We start from the raw sequence: 16,561 nt of genomic DNA, 5'->3' as shown, positions 1-16,561 counted from the left end.
CACTGTATCTACAGTACACAAATGATCATTTTAAATGAGTATTTGGGAGTAGTATTTTGTTATAGAATCTTCACAATACTACTTATTCAATTAAATTGTACGGCATCCAGGAACTTAAAGGAAAGGACCCTCTAGATGACTCATGGGAATAAACTGAGCGCCCCAAGGAGAAAACAGAGTCTCAGGTTTGTGTCGGGAGAGTGTGGGGAGCGAGGAAGGCAGCTGCACCTGGTGAAGGGCAGGGCCGAGGAACAGGTCCTGGCTTAGGTGCCGCCAGGTTCATTCCAATTGCTCCCAGCGTGGATTTCAGATATAATCCAAACAGAAGTGACAAAACCCAAAACCACAGGAGCAAACACTGGCTTTCAAGTGCTGTGGGAACAGAGACGTTTGTTTAAGTAACCACTGTTTTAAAATTGCATACATAGTAACACCAAAATAAACAGCTTGCAATGCTGTTTATTTTAAGATACACAATAGTAATGTAAAGTGTGGTGTGCGCCAGATCTGGGGAGCTCGAACATAATTGACAGTTGTAGAGAGCCCTAGGAGGACTCGACGACACACTAGGACAGTCTACTTCCTGATTAGATAGCAGTGAAGGTCAGAACGCATTGCTTTTCGTGCGGCAGAGAGCAAACAAGCCACCGCAGAGACCCTGCCCCTCCTGTTCGCTGTGAATTATGAATTGAGTCCTGTGGAGAGCAGGGTTTGCCAAGTCTCCTCTACAAAGCGCGTATTAATCACAGGTCCTGAGGAAGGGTCAAGCGCACAGCCTGACAAACCAGGGAATGAGCCCGTCTGCCGACCTCAACTCCCTCCGTCCTTCCCCTCCCTGACTGAAACACGGAAGGAGGAGAAGAAAGAGAGAAAAAAAAAAAATCCTGAAAATACACAAGCTGGTTGGGGCGCGGAAGCATATGTAAAACTGAACTCTAAGGAGAAACAGCTAGATCAAACAAACCTTAAGCATGCTCAAAATAAGAACTCAATTTGTGGTTTATTTTAGCCAACCAAGTAGTCATCTTCACAGTTTCCACGCTCTGCTTTCCCTCCTCCATCCAGGTGCTTTGGGGAAACATTTTAGGGCTCTTTCTTTGGGTTTCTCTACTTCGGTCCCCGACAGGATCGTAGAGAGCTTTATTAGCAAAGGCCTGCCATCCTACTGGCATTTCTCTTGGCCTTCTGGTCTTTTTGTTTTGTCTCACCACATCCTAGGTTAACTTGCCTCTTTGCCTCGCCCTCACCTGCTGTGTCATGGAATAAAAATAACTCTGATCTCTTCCACAAACATAACTTCCACATCCTTGACATTCTGAAACCTGAATTTGTCCTGAAATATTGTTTCCCTAAAAATTCTCTGCTAGGGACTGAATTGTGTCCCCACAAAATTCATATGTTGGAGCCCTAAACCCCACAGTGATCGTATTCGAACAGAGACCTTTTAGGAGGAAAATAAGGATGAGGTTATAAGGGTGGGGTCCTAATCTCATAGGGTTGGTGGCCTTATAAGAAGAGGAAGAGAGAGACCTCTCACCAGACACGCATGCCGCCAGCACCTTGATCTTGGACTTTCCAGCCTCCAGAACTGTGAGAAAACGAATTTCTGTGGTTTGAGCCCCCAACCTGTGGATACGTTTTGGCAGCCTGAACTGACTAAGAAACTCTCCCACTGAAGTCTCTCATTTCTCCCCCTTACCAGTCCCTCTGGAATCAGGGGCGATTGTTCAGAGTGTTCTCTCTTCCCTTTCCTCTCTTACTCCCTGCTCGCAGCCCCTTACCTAAGACTTTCCACCCACTTTTCTCATGAAGTCCATAGCATTTGCTGTCCTTGCTCTCCACCACTGCTGCCACTTTCCTCCATGGCTTCTGTACACTCTAGAACGTTCCTCTCCACCCCACTGGCTGCCTCTACTTTTGAAGGCTTCGATATAAATGACAAAGACCTTTCTAATATCTTGCCTCTCTTAATTCCAATGTCATCCATCTCTACTTCACTAGCTCTTGATTTCATCAAACAGAGATGCTGCATTTCCAAGATTACAGACCTTAAAATGCTCCTTCCCTGCTTCCTTGTTCTCCCTCTAAATCTGCACCTGGACTTGCAACCCTTCAGTGGCTCCCTGTGTTTCCAGTGCATGACCACACTTAGCTTCTCCACCCGGCATGGTTCTTTATTAAAATAAAATTTATTGCCTTGTATTATAAATACAGCACATAGTTTACAGACAATTTAGAGCATACAAATAAGTATAAAGAAAAAAGTAGGGGCGGTCCCATGGCTGAGTGGTTAAGTTCACACACTCCACTTCGGCGGCCCAGGGTTTCGCCAGTTCTCATCCTGGGCACAGATCTAGCACCACTTATCAAGCCATGCTGAGGCGGCGTCCCACATAGCAGAACTAGAAGGACCTACAACTAGAATATACAACTATGTACTGGGGGGCTTTGAGGAGAAGAAGAAGAAGGAAAAGAAAAAAGGATCGGCAACAGACGTTAGCGCAGGTGCCAATCTTTAAAAAATAAAAAAACCAAACTGGAATCATATCATACCTACTGCCTTATCTGTTTTAATTCACCTGGTAATGTATTGAGAGATTTTTACATAGCTCAAAATATTTTTTTTTCTTTTTTGAGGAAGATTAGCCCTGAGCTAACTACTGCCAATCCTCCTCATTTTGCTGAGGAAGACTGGCCCTGAGCTAGCATCCATGCCCATCTTCCTCTACTTTATATGTGGGACGCCTACCACATCATGGCTTTTTGCCAAGCGGTGCCATGTCCGCACTCGGGATCGGAACCAGCCAGCCCCGGGCTGGCGAGAAGTGGAATGTGCAAACTTAACCGCTGTGCCACTGGGCTGGCCCTCAAAATATTTTTGAGAATATAATTTTTAACGATTACATAGTAGTCCATAATATTCCATGACAGTCTTCTAGTTGGAAATATAGGTGGTTTTCAAAGTTTTATTGTCATAAATATCTTTATATATAATTTTCCATAATTTTGGTGTATGTTTCTTATTATTTCTTTATAATAAACTCCTAAAAACTGAATGACTGGATCAGAGGAGAAGAACATGATTAGTAAGACATATTACCAGTTTAAATTCCAGAAAGACTGAGACAATTTTTATTGTCATTGTAAAGGCAAATATTTCCTTCCATCCTGGACAGTGCTAGACACTACTTTTTTTTTTAGTTTTTCTAAATTTGAAGGAAAAAATAATATTTTGTTGCTGAGTTTTAAATTGGTTTGGTTGTTAATTACCTTAAATATTTTCCAAATGCCTATTGGTCATTTGTATTTCTTCTTTTGTGAATGGACCTATTCATCTGTGCCTTTTTATCTATTGCACTTTTTTCTTTATTTATTTGTACACTTTATTTATTAAGGACACTAATCCTCTGCCTGTTATATGATGTTGCACATATTTTTGCCAGTTTAATGTTTGCCTTTATTTTACGGTGTTTTCTTGACATTCAAAAGCTCTTACATTTTATTTTTGTTTAATTGAATCTATCACCATTTTTCTTTATAATTCCTTTGTTTTTATGCTCTGAAAGGATTTCACTAAATAAAGGAGAGAGAAATAGTAACATTTACTTCAAAGAAATCTTAAATGTGGAACTTATTTTGATGGATATTACTGATTGTTTTTTCAAAAATAGTCAAACAATTAACCAAAACCCACCTATTGAATTATTCTTGTTTTTCCTTAATTGATTTGAAGTGATGCCTTTAAAATTAAGAAATTTATTATATCTTTGGATTGATTTGTGTATTCTTATTTTGTTCAAATGATCATTCTGCCTATTGTGTTAGCCAGGGCCACACCTTAAAGCTTTATAATCTATCTTAATAACACTCAGCGCATGACTTCTCTCGTTTTTCTTTTCCAAAAATATCTTGACCTTTCCTCATTGTTTCACTATTCAGATGAACTATGAAGTCATTTTTTTCAGTCATGATCCAAGGAAAGAATATCTCATTGGAATTTTGACTTACTAGTCAGCCATTTCAAGGATTCTCTCACTACAACCCTTCCTCTCACCCATGTTGTCAACCCCAGGCTTAGGTTTTTCCTATTATCTGCCTTTGCCCCTCTTGCTCCTGGGTTCCTGAGCTCTGCCTGAGAAAGGGTGAAGTGATGAGGAAAGGGTCTATTCCAGTCTGGTCCTCTTTGACTCAAGGCCACACTGTTGTTCTTTCCTAATTCGCTCTGGATCACACCCTCCACAGTTCCTACTCATCCAGTTGGAGAAGCTCTTTTCTGAATTCCCTCAGCCTTCTTCCTACTCTTTACAAAATGTGTCTGTCTCCTACCCACCTTTCCACCTGTGCTTTGACCCTCATCTTCAGGGGCTTCCTCTTCTTGAACCTTACATTATCCATTGGCGTTCTCTCCACCCCACACCCCTACACCTCAATTTCTCTCCCCTGGATCCCTTCTCACTGCTGCTGCAACATCTTATTCATCTGATCATCTGTGCTGATAAACTCTGCCACTCCCAGCACTGTCCTCTCTTCTTCCTTTCTTCCCTTCCAACTTTGCCTGCTCACTCCTCAGTCGGTAGAATTCAAAGGTAGACCATGACTCCTAAGTGCCAAATCCAAAGGCTTATTTTAGCCATCATTGTCCTTGATCTTTCTACAGAATCTACTTCCTCTACTTTGAAATTCCTTCTTTCTTCACATGACCTGATTATGTTCCTACTAGTCTGATTTCTTTATCTCGGCTCATGACTTTGTCTCTTCCTCCCTTGAACTGTAGTTTCTAAAAAGATTCTATCCCCTAAGCCCGTCTCTCTGTGCTCTCTGCCTTACTTAGCTTAATCTAGTGCCGTGGTTTCAAACATTACTCCTACAAAGATCATCCCCAACTCTCAGACTATACTCTCATCATTTCTAATGTCCACAGAGTTTCCCTCCATTCAGATATCTGGCTTATGTGTCTAAACCTAGCACCTCAATATATCTTCCCAAGCTTTCCTCACTATTCTCCCATACAGATTCTTGCTTCAGCCAAAGAGGAATCTGTCTTAAAAGCTGTAGCATCCACAACTCTCTGAATGTAGAATCAAAGGGAGCCTAATTTAGCATCCAGATTGAAACTGTCTTCAGGAAAAAAAATCTAATCCCACTAGTCTCTTGCTGCAATGAGATAATTCTGTACCTCTCATAGGATTCCACCTTTTTTAGCGTGGGCCTGGGAGCCTGCTATTTTAGAGATGTAAAACTGCCTTTCTCCACCAGCTCGGCCAGGATGAAAAGTGGAGGCTGGTGAACTGGTTAATTCTCAGGATGAAGAGTTTATGGACAAAGAACAAAGATGTCCAAATCCCCAAGGAGTTTGTTCCCTAGCTATAATAATACAAGTGGGAATAAGTTTATGGTGAGGTTAGTTTGCTATCATCCAGTCCTTTCTCTTAAGTTTGAATTGATGAAATTTCAAAAATTCCTTCGACTCACGACCCACTAAAACTGTGCTGCAGTATGAATGGTCCATAAGGTCTTTTGCCCTTTTCTTGGTACATATCATACCAACTGTAGGATTTGATCCTCATCCCAAACGGACTTAGCTTAAAGTAACAAGTACAACATTTTTCTTAGAAGAGTGTTTCACTCGTATCCAAGTTCAGGTTTCATGGAGCTAAGACAGAATAAATTAATCATTTCAGTGGATTATACAAAAACATTCATGACTATCGTTTTATGCTGGCATAGTATTCTGCCCTTTTCAAAGGGCAGCTTCTAATCGCAGCTAACCCTCAAAACAACAATGTGAGAAAACCAGCACTCAGAAAATTAAATGACTCGCCCAAGATAATTCAGAGAGCAAAAGGTTGAGTTGAGACTAGGATCCTAGGCAAGTAACTTCAAATTGGTCCTAATTCTGCTGTATTACTATATATATGTAGTTTTATATCTATAGTCGTATAAACAGCAGGATGTTCTTTCTCCCTGCCCTGAAATGTTTTAATTTTTTTAAAGCATAAAAAATTAACAGACTGTCCTAACTATCTAAAGGTAAGAAAAGCACTAATTCTGCTTATAAATTACAAAAATTTCCATTGTCTGCTCCAAACAGGCCCAACCAGAAATTCAGGAGAATTTAAGCACCCCTTTTCTATTTAACTGAGATCACAAGCATGTAAGAACCAAAGGGAACTAAATCACACTTTTTTAAAAACTTGCTCTGCAAAAATAAAATATTTCAAATTGTTTTGAAAGGATTCCCAGGCTGGTAATAAAGGTCATATTGAAATCTGATGCCTTTCCACATGGTCATATTTGATTATCACTTAAGCATACATAAAAGCTTCAGGATTAAGCAATAAGAGAGGTCTTCATCAAAGGCCCATCAAGTAATCAGTGGGATTTTTGCCACACAGGTCTAAACTTATGGTTTCCTAGAAACTAACGCAAAAACTGAACTGAGCCTATAATTGACTAATAATGATCTCATATTGCCCATGCCCTCTTACCACTTTTTTATTTTAAATTCACTGTGAGGCAGGGTTTAAAACAAGTGTAACGACTCATGAGCTGCCTGCAGATATCTTGAAACATTGAAATGGAACCTGTAACTTTTCACCATGGGGAAAAAAATAAGGCTGCTTTTATAGAGTTCCAACATGTCACAAACCCTATGGGGAATAATCTAGCATTCATCTCTTCTATTGATAAAAGCCTTTTTCCTTTTTGAAAGACTAGTTTAGCACCACCCCCCCCCACCCCCCACCCCCCCGTACACTTGGGTTATTTGTTGTCAGCTTACGACAGAGTCGCACCATGTGTCCAGGGTAAGAAATGGCTATTTTACAACTGCAGTATGACCAGGGTCATGAGCATGAGAATGTCTCTTTCTAAATTATTAGTTATTAAATTGCCACATATTTCCCAGTCAAAATTAATTCTAGAATATTTGCGAATGTAGGGGAATGATGCAAGAAGTAAATAAGTCTAGATAGTTATATTACAATGCATTGGCTGAGGGATTAAAATTAAGAACAGCAACAAGATTTGATGCTGGGATTAACAAGGGTGGCTCTTCATTATCTGGCCATGTTAGGCAAATCAGATATCAGTAAACCTGGGGGAGGAGGGGGCAGGTTGATTGGAAGAGTGCTGATTAGTGGCTCATGTTAATTTTCTATAATGCTCAGAATAACTAGATAATAGCATCCTCTTCATTTCTTGTCATCCCAGAATCCCACAATAATAATCTCTTGAGTTGTAATTTTTCTTTTTGTGGACAATCAAATCAGATTCAACAATAGTCATGTTATCTATTATAACCAAGAAGTAAAACTATAGTTTAAGAAAAATTATCTGCCATGATATTGTGACTTGACAACTTATCCACCAATAGATAAAAACAACTTAAATTAGTTCTGGCAGATTTAGGACTTGGCAGTTCAAAATATGAATAGCAAATGTAAAAGCATGAAAATGGCATTACTATTATGTTTTAAGAGGATAATACACCTTTAAAGGGTGCCAGTGATTACTTTGCATATTGTAAACAACGGCTGCCAATCAATTCAGAAAGTGGTACCCAGCACATCAATGTAAGAAGGCAGATTCCATTCAACCAACCTCAAGCTTCCTACCCAAGTTACTGTTTCTTACCAGGAGCAGTGGGGCTGGATATCATCTTTACTCTTCATAATCTGCTCCAAATTGCAAAAACAGACTACAGCACACAGAAGACAGGGCATTTCCAGGAGTCCTCTGAAATCTGTGCAGCAACAGTCTCTAAAGTCAAAATGAATCCTGAACGGAAAGGTCGCTTGATGACCCTATCCTGCAGCCAAGCTGAGGGACAGTGAGTGTCCTCATAACACAGTCAATTTGGCCTTTAATTCCCAATAACTCCACCTCTCAACAGAGTACACTTGCAAACAGTGGTCATGTGGAATGAAGGAATGGAAATTTTCTCGATGATCTGAATGAATATTCAGGGCTTTCACTAAACAGCATTTAATGGCACTCTATTCTTGGAGTTTTTAAATAACTGATTATTCAGATATGCACATGTCTTCTATTTGCCTTTATTCGAGGGTCCTCAATTCTCCATCTCCTTCAATGCCTTAACGTATTTTTAAACAGTTATACTTAGAGAGATATTTTATGAATCCGGGTGCTAAACTTTGAGCTAATAATTATTTTAGTTTCTTTTTTGATGGTAATTTAATAAGCATTTCATTCTTCAATCTTCTCACTCAGTTGCTTATTTTTAAAACGTGTCTGTCAGCTAGTGGCTCATAATCTGGGACTTAATTTTCTTAGTCTATCTCAGCTGAACTTCTTTTTCAATGGGATTGTCTGATGTACTTTTGAAATGTCTTGACCAGACGTTTTGGTACTGAGGAGACCACACATCTCATAACCCCCAACAAAGGCCACTGCCACAGCCACTGGACTGGGCACTTTACCTCTAAGTCATTCGGCTTGTGGACAAAGCCTGCTGAATCCCAAACACATCAGTCTTTCACACGCAGAACCCCTCATAATCTAATTCTAAACACCAAATTGAGACTACAAGTAAGAGGTTATGACACAGCAGCATGCAAGGTTTTTTTTCCCTCAAGAGAGACAAAGTAAATTTACTTGCAATTTTATTTCATCTAGAGGAGTTCCTAGGATTCAACACAACATTAAATTTTTGGCCTGTCTCTTTAATTTGAGAAATTGTAAAAACGACGACAGATGGCACACAGAATTGACTTATGTCCTCTATTCTTTATTGAAGAAGGGAGTGCATAGAAACTTTGAAAAAGGCAGAAGCTACAGTATACAGGTCGCTATTAAAATCATCTAGTGGCTCTGGGACAGACAGGATCAGAATGTTCAGGCTTTCTTTTTTAGACATTTTTTAAAACCAACCGACACTGTTCTAGGTTGCCACTGGTGATCACAGCCCCGACCTTAAGTCCTCTCCTGTCCCAATAAGGACATGACAGATGTGCCATTAGCTCTGAACCTCAGCAACCTCTGAAATTATCATTCTTCCCACCCCGATCTCCCGCCCCCACCCCTCAAAATCATTATGAAATAGGAAGAACACTCAAGCTTACAGTTAATTGGAAACATTGCAAGAGAAGAGGAATGCTTAGGACAGCATGTCCACGGGAAAATAAATCACCCAGCATTGTTATTTAATGCATTGTGACATCATTTCCTGAAATTAAACAGAGATGACACCAATTCAGACGATCTCCAGTGTAAGGTTCCATTCAAATAATTCACAGATGTTTTCTCTTGGCAAGCAGAAAAACAATGCAAAGGCTGAGGTTAGGGGCTGCCTCCCTACGCTGCACGTTTGCAGGAAGCTCTCTCGGCTGGTGTGTTTCAGCTGTGTGTTCCGCATATGCATTTCCACATATGTATTTCTCAGCCCATGAGCCCCACTTGTATTCAGTGCACATCTGTATCTCTGAATCTGAGAAAGGCCATCTCTCACCGTATGAGTAAGGCCAACACTATATTTGGTATTAATTTGGCCTATAGTGATTAGTATTAAGTCGACGAATCTCAGAATCATGAAGGCACTAATTTCTAAGTAGAAATAACTAATATCTGCGAAATACTGGTTTGATCAACCATTCCAGGGCCTTAAAAAGATGTCTAATGATAGGAAGTATCCCCAAGTATACCCTTGTGGAAGCGGACAAGTAGAGAAATTGGGGTAGAGATGAACAAGGTGGGCCGCATGAGCTCTTGCACACTTGGTGATGATTTCATAAAGTACTGGAGGTCTCAAGCAGCTGGACACTCAAGTACATAACCAAAAGACCAAAATACTCAACACTTGTACAGCACAATACAGATCACAAGTTGACTACATCATATGAGCCACATCCAGCAACCTAGCCAGCTAAGTAGGGCACAATTCACTATTTTCACTTTTTAGGTAAGGAAGTAGGTTCAGATGTTGAACAGCTTGCCCAAGATCATAGAACCCCTCTAATTTCATATTTAGTGACCTCTTTTTAAAAACCCATACTGCACTCTCTCTCAGAGAACCTAGACCTTAACACTCTGAGGAAGCTGGAGACTCCAGATTCTGTTCACATACTGGACCCCTTACGGTGAAAAGGAGCATTCTCTGCCAAAATTAGGCCCCTGCTAAGGCATTCTGGACTATTCCATATTCAGTTTCTTCTTCACCTCCCACCCCATCCCAGAAGGCCCACCAGGATGCTCTGGCTTTCCACTGGCACCAGGACTCTCTGACTCTCTCACCGCACATCACTGAGCTGCCATCAAATGTTTATATGGCTCTAGAAGGCAGAGCTTAGACTATGTTCTCTCCTGCTTAGGGCCATTTGGGATTGGTTTGACAACACCTGGTCTCTCCATCTCAAACAGTCCCGGGAAAGTAAATGGTAACTTTGGTTGCCTAGTTCTATTGGTCAAAGCCTCCTGTAGCCATTCAAAGATTAAGAGAAGAATTATAGCAACTTTCTACTATGTACTTATTATAAAAAAGCCAGGCATGGGGTTGAATGCTTTACATTATCTCATTTAATCCCGATCTAGAATTATCTCCATTCTACAGATGTGGAAAATGAGGCTTAGAGAGTGTAACTGCTCAAGATCAGAAATCTACTGTGTTCCAGACTGCAGGCCCTGTGCTCTTAACTCTAACACTTTATCGCCTCACTTAAGAAAAGAAGCCATCTGGATCTACACAATCTACACAAGATAAAGAGAACCAGTTAAAAGGCAAAATAGTCTAAGTCAGTCTCTCCCACCCACCCTCTGCCTCATGTGCGTGCGTGCGTGTGTGTGTGTGTGTACACACATACATTACAATAAAAAGTTCGAGATGACTAAGTAGACTGTCACATGGTCTTGATGAACTCACTGGAGAAGACGTGTTTCTCTAATGTAACACAGAGCTGTATTTACTCATAATTTGGGTACACTGTCTCTGTAGAATAATTTACTTTAAACTACATTTTTATTATCAAGCAGAAACCTTTACAAAATCCCAGAGAACAAACCCTAACAGGCAAGGAGTGAAACGAGTAGACCCCTGAGAGGCGGCTCTCATCCCTCTCCCGCACCACCAGAGAGGTGGAGAGGGGACAGAGCATTTTGCCATGAAAAAAGGTCAGAGTTTGTAGAACCTGCAATTTCAAGAAAGCTGCATGGTATTATATCACTTTAAAGTAAATTTGCTCCTGATTCTGTACACATATCTTTGAAAGAAGTCCCACATCCCCTAAGTGTGAGCTTTATCCCTATGTTTTCAAATAAGAAGACCTTCAGTCGGAAACTGGTCCGAGCAAGTGGCGTCTTTGTGTGTGAGCACTTCCTGTTTTCATTCCATGATCAAATATATTCTTTGCAGCTCGACTAGGGGAGCTCTTGAAGGTGGCATGCGGAGGTGCCTGAGAGCCTAATTGAGCACACTAAGGGCTTCTTGGTGTGGAGGAGTTTTTCACGGTTATGAATAAACCGTTAGCCAGGGCATTATTTCTTGCTGTTTCTTTCTTCAACTATCTTTGAAGTCAAATAAAAACAGTTGAAACGACAGGCTTACTTTTATGATATCATAATCTCCATGTGTTAGTGAAAGGAATATACTTCCCTAGGATTTCCCTAAGTTTTTTTGCTACTGGGTACTTTCCAGCAAAAGCACATCCATTTCCAACAGATTCTTTCTTCGATCTTCACTAGATTTCTCAGCCTGAGAAGCCAGGCAGACCCGTCAATCAATAGCAGAAAGGGTATAGTAAGTACAACATTTGCCGTAGTTGAATTTCTAAAAAGATAGATGTGGATTTATTCCTTTAAAATTATTGTTCGTTTTTAAAGGACATTTTGGAAATTGGTAGTTAGAAACTAAAAACTAATTATTTAGCCTCAGGTTAAGCAAATCCGAAGTGCTTAACTGTGAATATGGAAATTCCTCAATTTATCAAATAGTTTGTTTTTTTAAATGCCACTTTGGGTTTAGTTTAAATATTTTCCTCAATATAATCAATTAGCAGCAAGTTTATCACCCTTTCCCATAAAGTTGGTGGTGCACAGGAACTTGAGAGAGTGTTTTAACTGTTACAGTTGTAGGGGAACTTGTTCTTCCAAGAAAACTGAAGGTTAATGATTTTTGTCATATTGAGACTAAGACTTAACAATTGCTACAGTTGGCCTTTGTTGAGGTGGGGTTCTTTTTTCTCTGGGCCTTTTGCGGTATTCAGAATAGGTGACAATAGCTTGCAGTTGAGAACATATGTAGAGAGACCCCTGTGGCTTATTGGAAGAAGTTGCTCCATGCTGGTTGGGTGTTTGGAAAAAAAAAAATACAACCAGAGTTCTTTTATGTTCTGTTAGTTAATGAATGCATGAATGTCAAAATGGGCCAATGGCCCATTCAGGGGGCAAAGCCATAGCAGTCCCCTTCTTTAAGAACACATCCTGAGATGCAAAATACATTTGCTTAACAAATTAAAATAATGAGATAATTCAATTAGCTTCTTTTTTTAAAAAAGAAAGAAAAAAGGGTACATCGGGGATTATTGTAATACAAGAACAGGTCATACTGCACAAAAGGGAACAGACCAGTTTGAAATAATGTTAAAGAGACTAATAATGGAGGAATGCACACTGAATCATGCACTTGTAAAGAAATTTACATGAAATAATAATTTAGACTACATCTATTTTCGGTGAGCTAGAGCCAACATTTCACTTTGAAAGTTGAAATTAATTAAATGACAGAAAAATATAGTGGGGCATCTCTATTTCCAAGGACTTCCTCATGCCTGTTAGTGCATGTAAGAAAAGAAGTCTAAATTAACATGTCGCTAGTTAGGGGTCTCTATTCTCGGTTTCTGAGCTCAGAATTATAGCCGAGTAAATCTTTCAGCTCATTAAAGATTGGAAAGTAAAAGTTTTACAGGACCATCCTCATCAAAGTTACTGAACCTCTTCTCTGCGGTTGGGATGAAGTCTGGATGGAGAGGGAAAACATTTTCAAAGAGAAAGCCGAGGAGAATTTCCTTATGATACAAGGGAGATGCGGAGAAGGCAGAGGAGGGGAGCAGAGAGAAAGCTTGGGAGACAAAGCCGGTGGGAGAAAGTAATGAAAGGGGCATGTTGTGAAAGAAGGTCATGGGCAGGAGAAAAATAAAGGCCTTAGTGGAAAGTCAAAAGAAAGGGGGACAGAGAGGAAAGGATGACCAGGGACTCAGAGGGAGCGCGCTCTGACTAAATGTTCCTGAGTAGAACCAAAACATAGGAGCGCAGCACGGGAGCCTGCAACGTGTAGATCCTGCAACATGCACCCCTCGTTTGAAAAATGGGGAAATGGGACGTCCAAAGAACTTAACGGACTTAATGGAGATTCAGCCAGTACAGAGGAAAATTGGACTTGAAATGCTGGTTTCCCGACTCCTGGCTCAGGCTTTTTGAGTCTTCTCTCCCCACCCCAAGGACAGGCATTAAGTAAAAATTTCAGTTGCCTGGAGAATTGTACACAAAGCCTCCTGTACATTGAACTAGAGGAAAGCACTCTGGGTGGGGATAAGATCTCGCTGTTGGTTTGTTGCACCTTACACAGGAGAGCCACAACAAGCGCCAAGGAATCACAGGCCACCCATGATTCTTCGCCAGTGGCCACGGTGCACGGGGCTTCGGTCCAGGACAGCGAGGTGGGAGATAAGGCGTCAACAAGATGAGGCAGGAGGCCCAGGAAGGACTCTGGACACTTCCACAGGAGATTCAAGGCACAGAATATGGACGGGGAAGGAGAGAGTTGGCTTGAAGAGAGAGGTGCAAAGAAAGTCTTCTCAATTTGGAAAATTTGAGGGAGCAGGAAGCTTTAAAAATAAGCAAAGAAAATCACACTTGGCTTCTCCATTTTTTCCCCTCTTTGTCGCTGAGCATATTGATGGCAGAGGTTGTAAGATTTATATGCAACTGCTGAAGGAGACCATGATTTTAGCAAAGTCATCACAATGTGGTGGAAAAAGCAGAGAGTTGAGGACAAGGAAGGCCTGGGCCCTGGGCCCAGCTGGACCTTGAACTAATCACCTCCCTTTCTGGGTCTCAGTTTCCTTATTTGTAAATAGAGCAGCCGAATTCTCCAAGATTCTGCTGTTCTGTGATGCTGGTTTTGATTACGGAGGGGTTGAAAATACTTGGAGACATTTGCTTGAAAAGCAATAGTTGAAGTCTTTATTTTCCACTCAGAAAGGCCGACCATGAAGGAAGACAGCGGGAGGAAACCCAACAGGTGAGCTGGGGACGGGGAGCGGCTTCAGGCCATCCCTTCGCCCCTGGCCTGTCTTCCTTGCTACTCTAACCAAAACTTCAGTTAAAAATGAGAAACTCCTCCCCTCACACTCACTCGACTTCCAAATTAAAAACATTTTACAGGTTAGTAAATCTCCAGCTGAGGTGATGTAGCAAAGAACAGCTGTGAAGTAATTTTGATAATGATGAGAATAATAACCACATGGCAAGGTTCAGGGCTTTGCTGTTGCAGCTTCAGTGCTCCTGAATAGATAAAAGTGATTAAATACTCCTGATTATCCCTGACCAATATGTAATGGATTTACAGCCCTTTCAATTAGTCAGTATTTGCTTAGGACTCATTATTTTGTCTTTGGTTAAGTAATCAGCCCAGAGACCGCATGTTCTGACTAATTCCTCTGAGCCGAGTCAGTGCAGGGCCCTGACCTTTGAAATGGCCATAGCTGCAAGGCAAGAACAACCACTGCCACGGCAGCCTCGTTGGTTCTCCCAGCTAATCCTGACACCACAGGCCGGATCGATACACCTTCGTTTGCTACTAATGTCCTTACATCAAAATGGCCGATTTAGGAATGTGAATCTATCACTCGGCCCTCCCCACCCTGGCTCCGCCCCTTGCCCTTTGTAGCTCTGCTGGAAGAGCAGATCAGCAGCCACCACCATAAATAAAAGTGGAACCTTGTCCTGGACCCATGACACTGTAACTAATGTCATTCAGCATGGCAACACACAAGTGGGATAATCAAAGAAGACCTTCAGCTTTCAATGCGCTACTCTATTTTTAAGCATTTAGCCTAAACAGAATGGCCTGAAAACAATATTATAGCAAGAAATACCCTCTGAAATCTTTAGCATTTTCCTGGAATTTCCAAACGACCAGTAAAATAGAAGCCTATTTGTCTAGTTCCTCTGTAAAAATATATTGTGATTTTTTTTTTTTGTCATCAGAGTCTTAGAGCCAACAGTACACACCAACACATAAAAGCAACTGCAAACAGGACGATAAAGATAAATGGTTACTTCAAAAATGTTGCGCAGAGTTGATCTTTTTCCAGAAGTGGACAGGGTTAGCTTATAAGATAACGGACTTGAACAGCTAAAGAAGAACCTTTAATCTCCACCTTATGAACAAAGGCATTACAACACCTATAACTCTTCTGCGTTTGTCATATAAACACATGACATCTTCGCAAGCTGCTTCGGCGATTAGAGTCGCACCTGACACCATGAGCTTGGACATGTACGTGGCAAGGTGCCTCTGTTGCCTCCTAGAGGAGATGGCTTTCGTGAGAGCGTCATCAGCAATGTCTATGGATTCCTGAGCTCCTTACGGCCATTTCCCTTGCTTGAGTTGCATTATCTGAAGTTGCTCTCATACCTTTCAGCATAAATAACAAATTTACTCATATTTACTGTTTAGGGCCCTACACAATTTTGAATAAGCTTCCTTCACGGCCTGTTGAAACAAAAACCTCCTCCTTACTACAGGGTGCTCTTTGGATGGTGATAGTTGATAAAAACTTAACTGCTCTGTTTGTCCCCAGATTTCAAGAAAGGGAAAATAGACCTTTTTTTAAAAAATCTGTACAAGCCCATAGAACTTGCTAAGAGAAGGCAAAGCAACAAAACTTTTTTTTTTCTCTTTCATCTTGACTTACTGTGAGATGCTGGAAGAGCCAGGCTCTCATGATATTTGTTGCTACTTTGGGGAAAATGCCTCTTTTCTTCTGGCGTTTTTTGTCCTTGTCTGGATCATCATCGTCACCTGTGCCAGGTGAAGCTACACTGTTGTCTAAACCATCCCCTAGTAAAAAGAAATGAAAAACACATTAGAGGAAATACAGAAAGGGTGCCAACAACAACGTGCAGCTAATGACGAGCTCAGCTAAGCTTGTTGAAAGAAATCCATTAAGCGGGTATATTCTCTTTCATTAAAGTATAATTGGAGACACAAATATGTAAAAGACAAAATTAAACCAGGCCTCTTCAAATGTTAATTTTGTGTGTCTCACACTCGCCCATATCATTAATTCAATTATAATTGTATGCTTGACACAGTGCAGTAGCTCTTTGTCAATTATGGAATCCAATGTGGGAAAACCGCCATCAGAAAACCCATTCGGTGCAAATGCATCCGCGTGCCCATACTGAACACATACTGTAGGGTAATCAAGTTAAATGTTCTGTAGTCTATATATTCTAGGCTGCCTGCATAGGTGACAGTAACTGTGTCACTGTTCATTGCACATAACACACTGCCTGCTCAGCCCCTCCTACCACTGTCACCTCC

General features: G+C 40.9%; 1 protein-coding gene across 13 annotated transcripts in view; it reads right to left on the bottom strand.

Moving 5' to 3' along the window:
* The window catches only part of MEIS2 (Meis homeobox 2), a 201,671-nt gene that overhangs the window by 122,898 nt on the left and 62,212 nt on the right, over positions 1-16,561 (bottom strand). For all 13 annotated transcript variants that reach the window (XM_070503659.1, XM_014847322.3, XM_070503649.1 and 10 more), the window contains exon 8: positions 15,930-16,075. In XM_070503659.1, coding sequence (XP_070359760.1) covers positions 15,930-16,075 — 146 coding nt within the window. The remainder of the gene's footprint in view (positions 1-15,929; positions 16,076-16,561) is intronic.

The sequence above is a fragment of the Equus asinus genome, chromosome 2, assembly GCF_041296235.1.
Source record: "Equus asinus isolate D_3611 breed Donkey chromosome 2, EquAss-T2T_v2, whole genome shotgun sequence".
Classification (NCBI taxonomy): domain Eukaryota; kingdom Metazoa; phylum Chordata; class Mammalia; order Perissodactyla; family Equidae; genus Equus; species Equus asinus.
The sequence above is the reverse complement of the archived record's forward strand: the minus strand, read 5'-3'. Positions and strand labels throughout refer to the sequence as shown.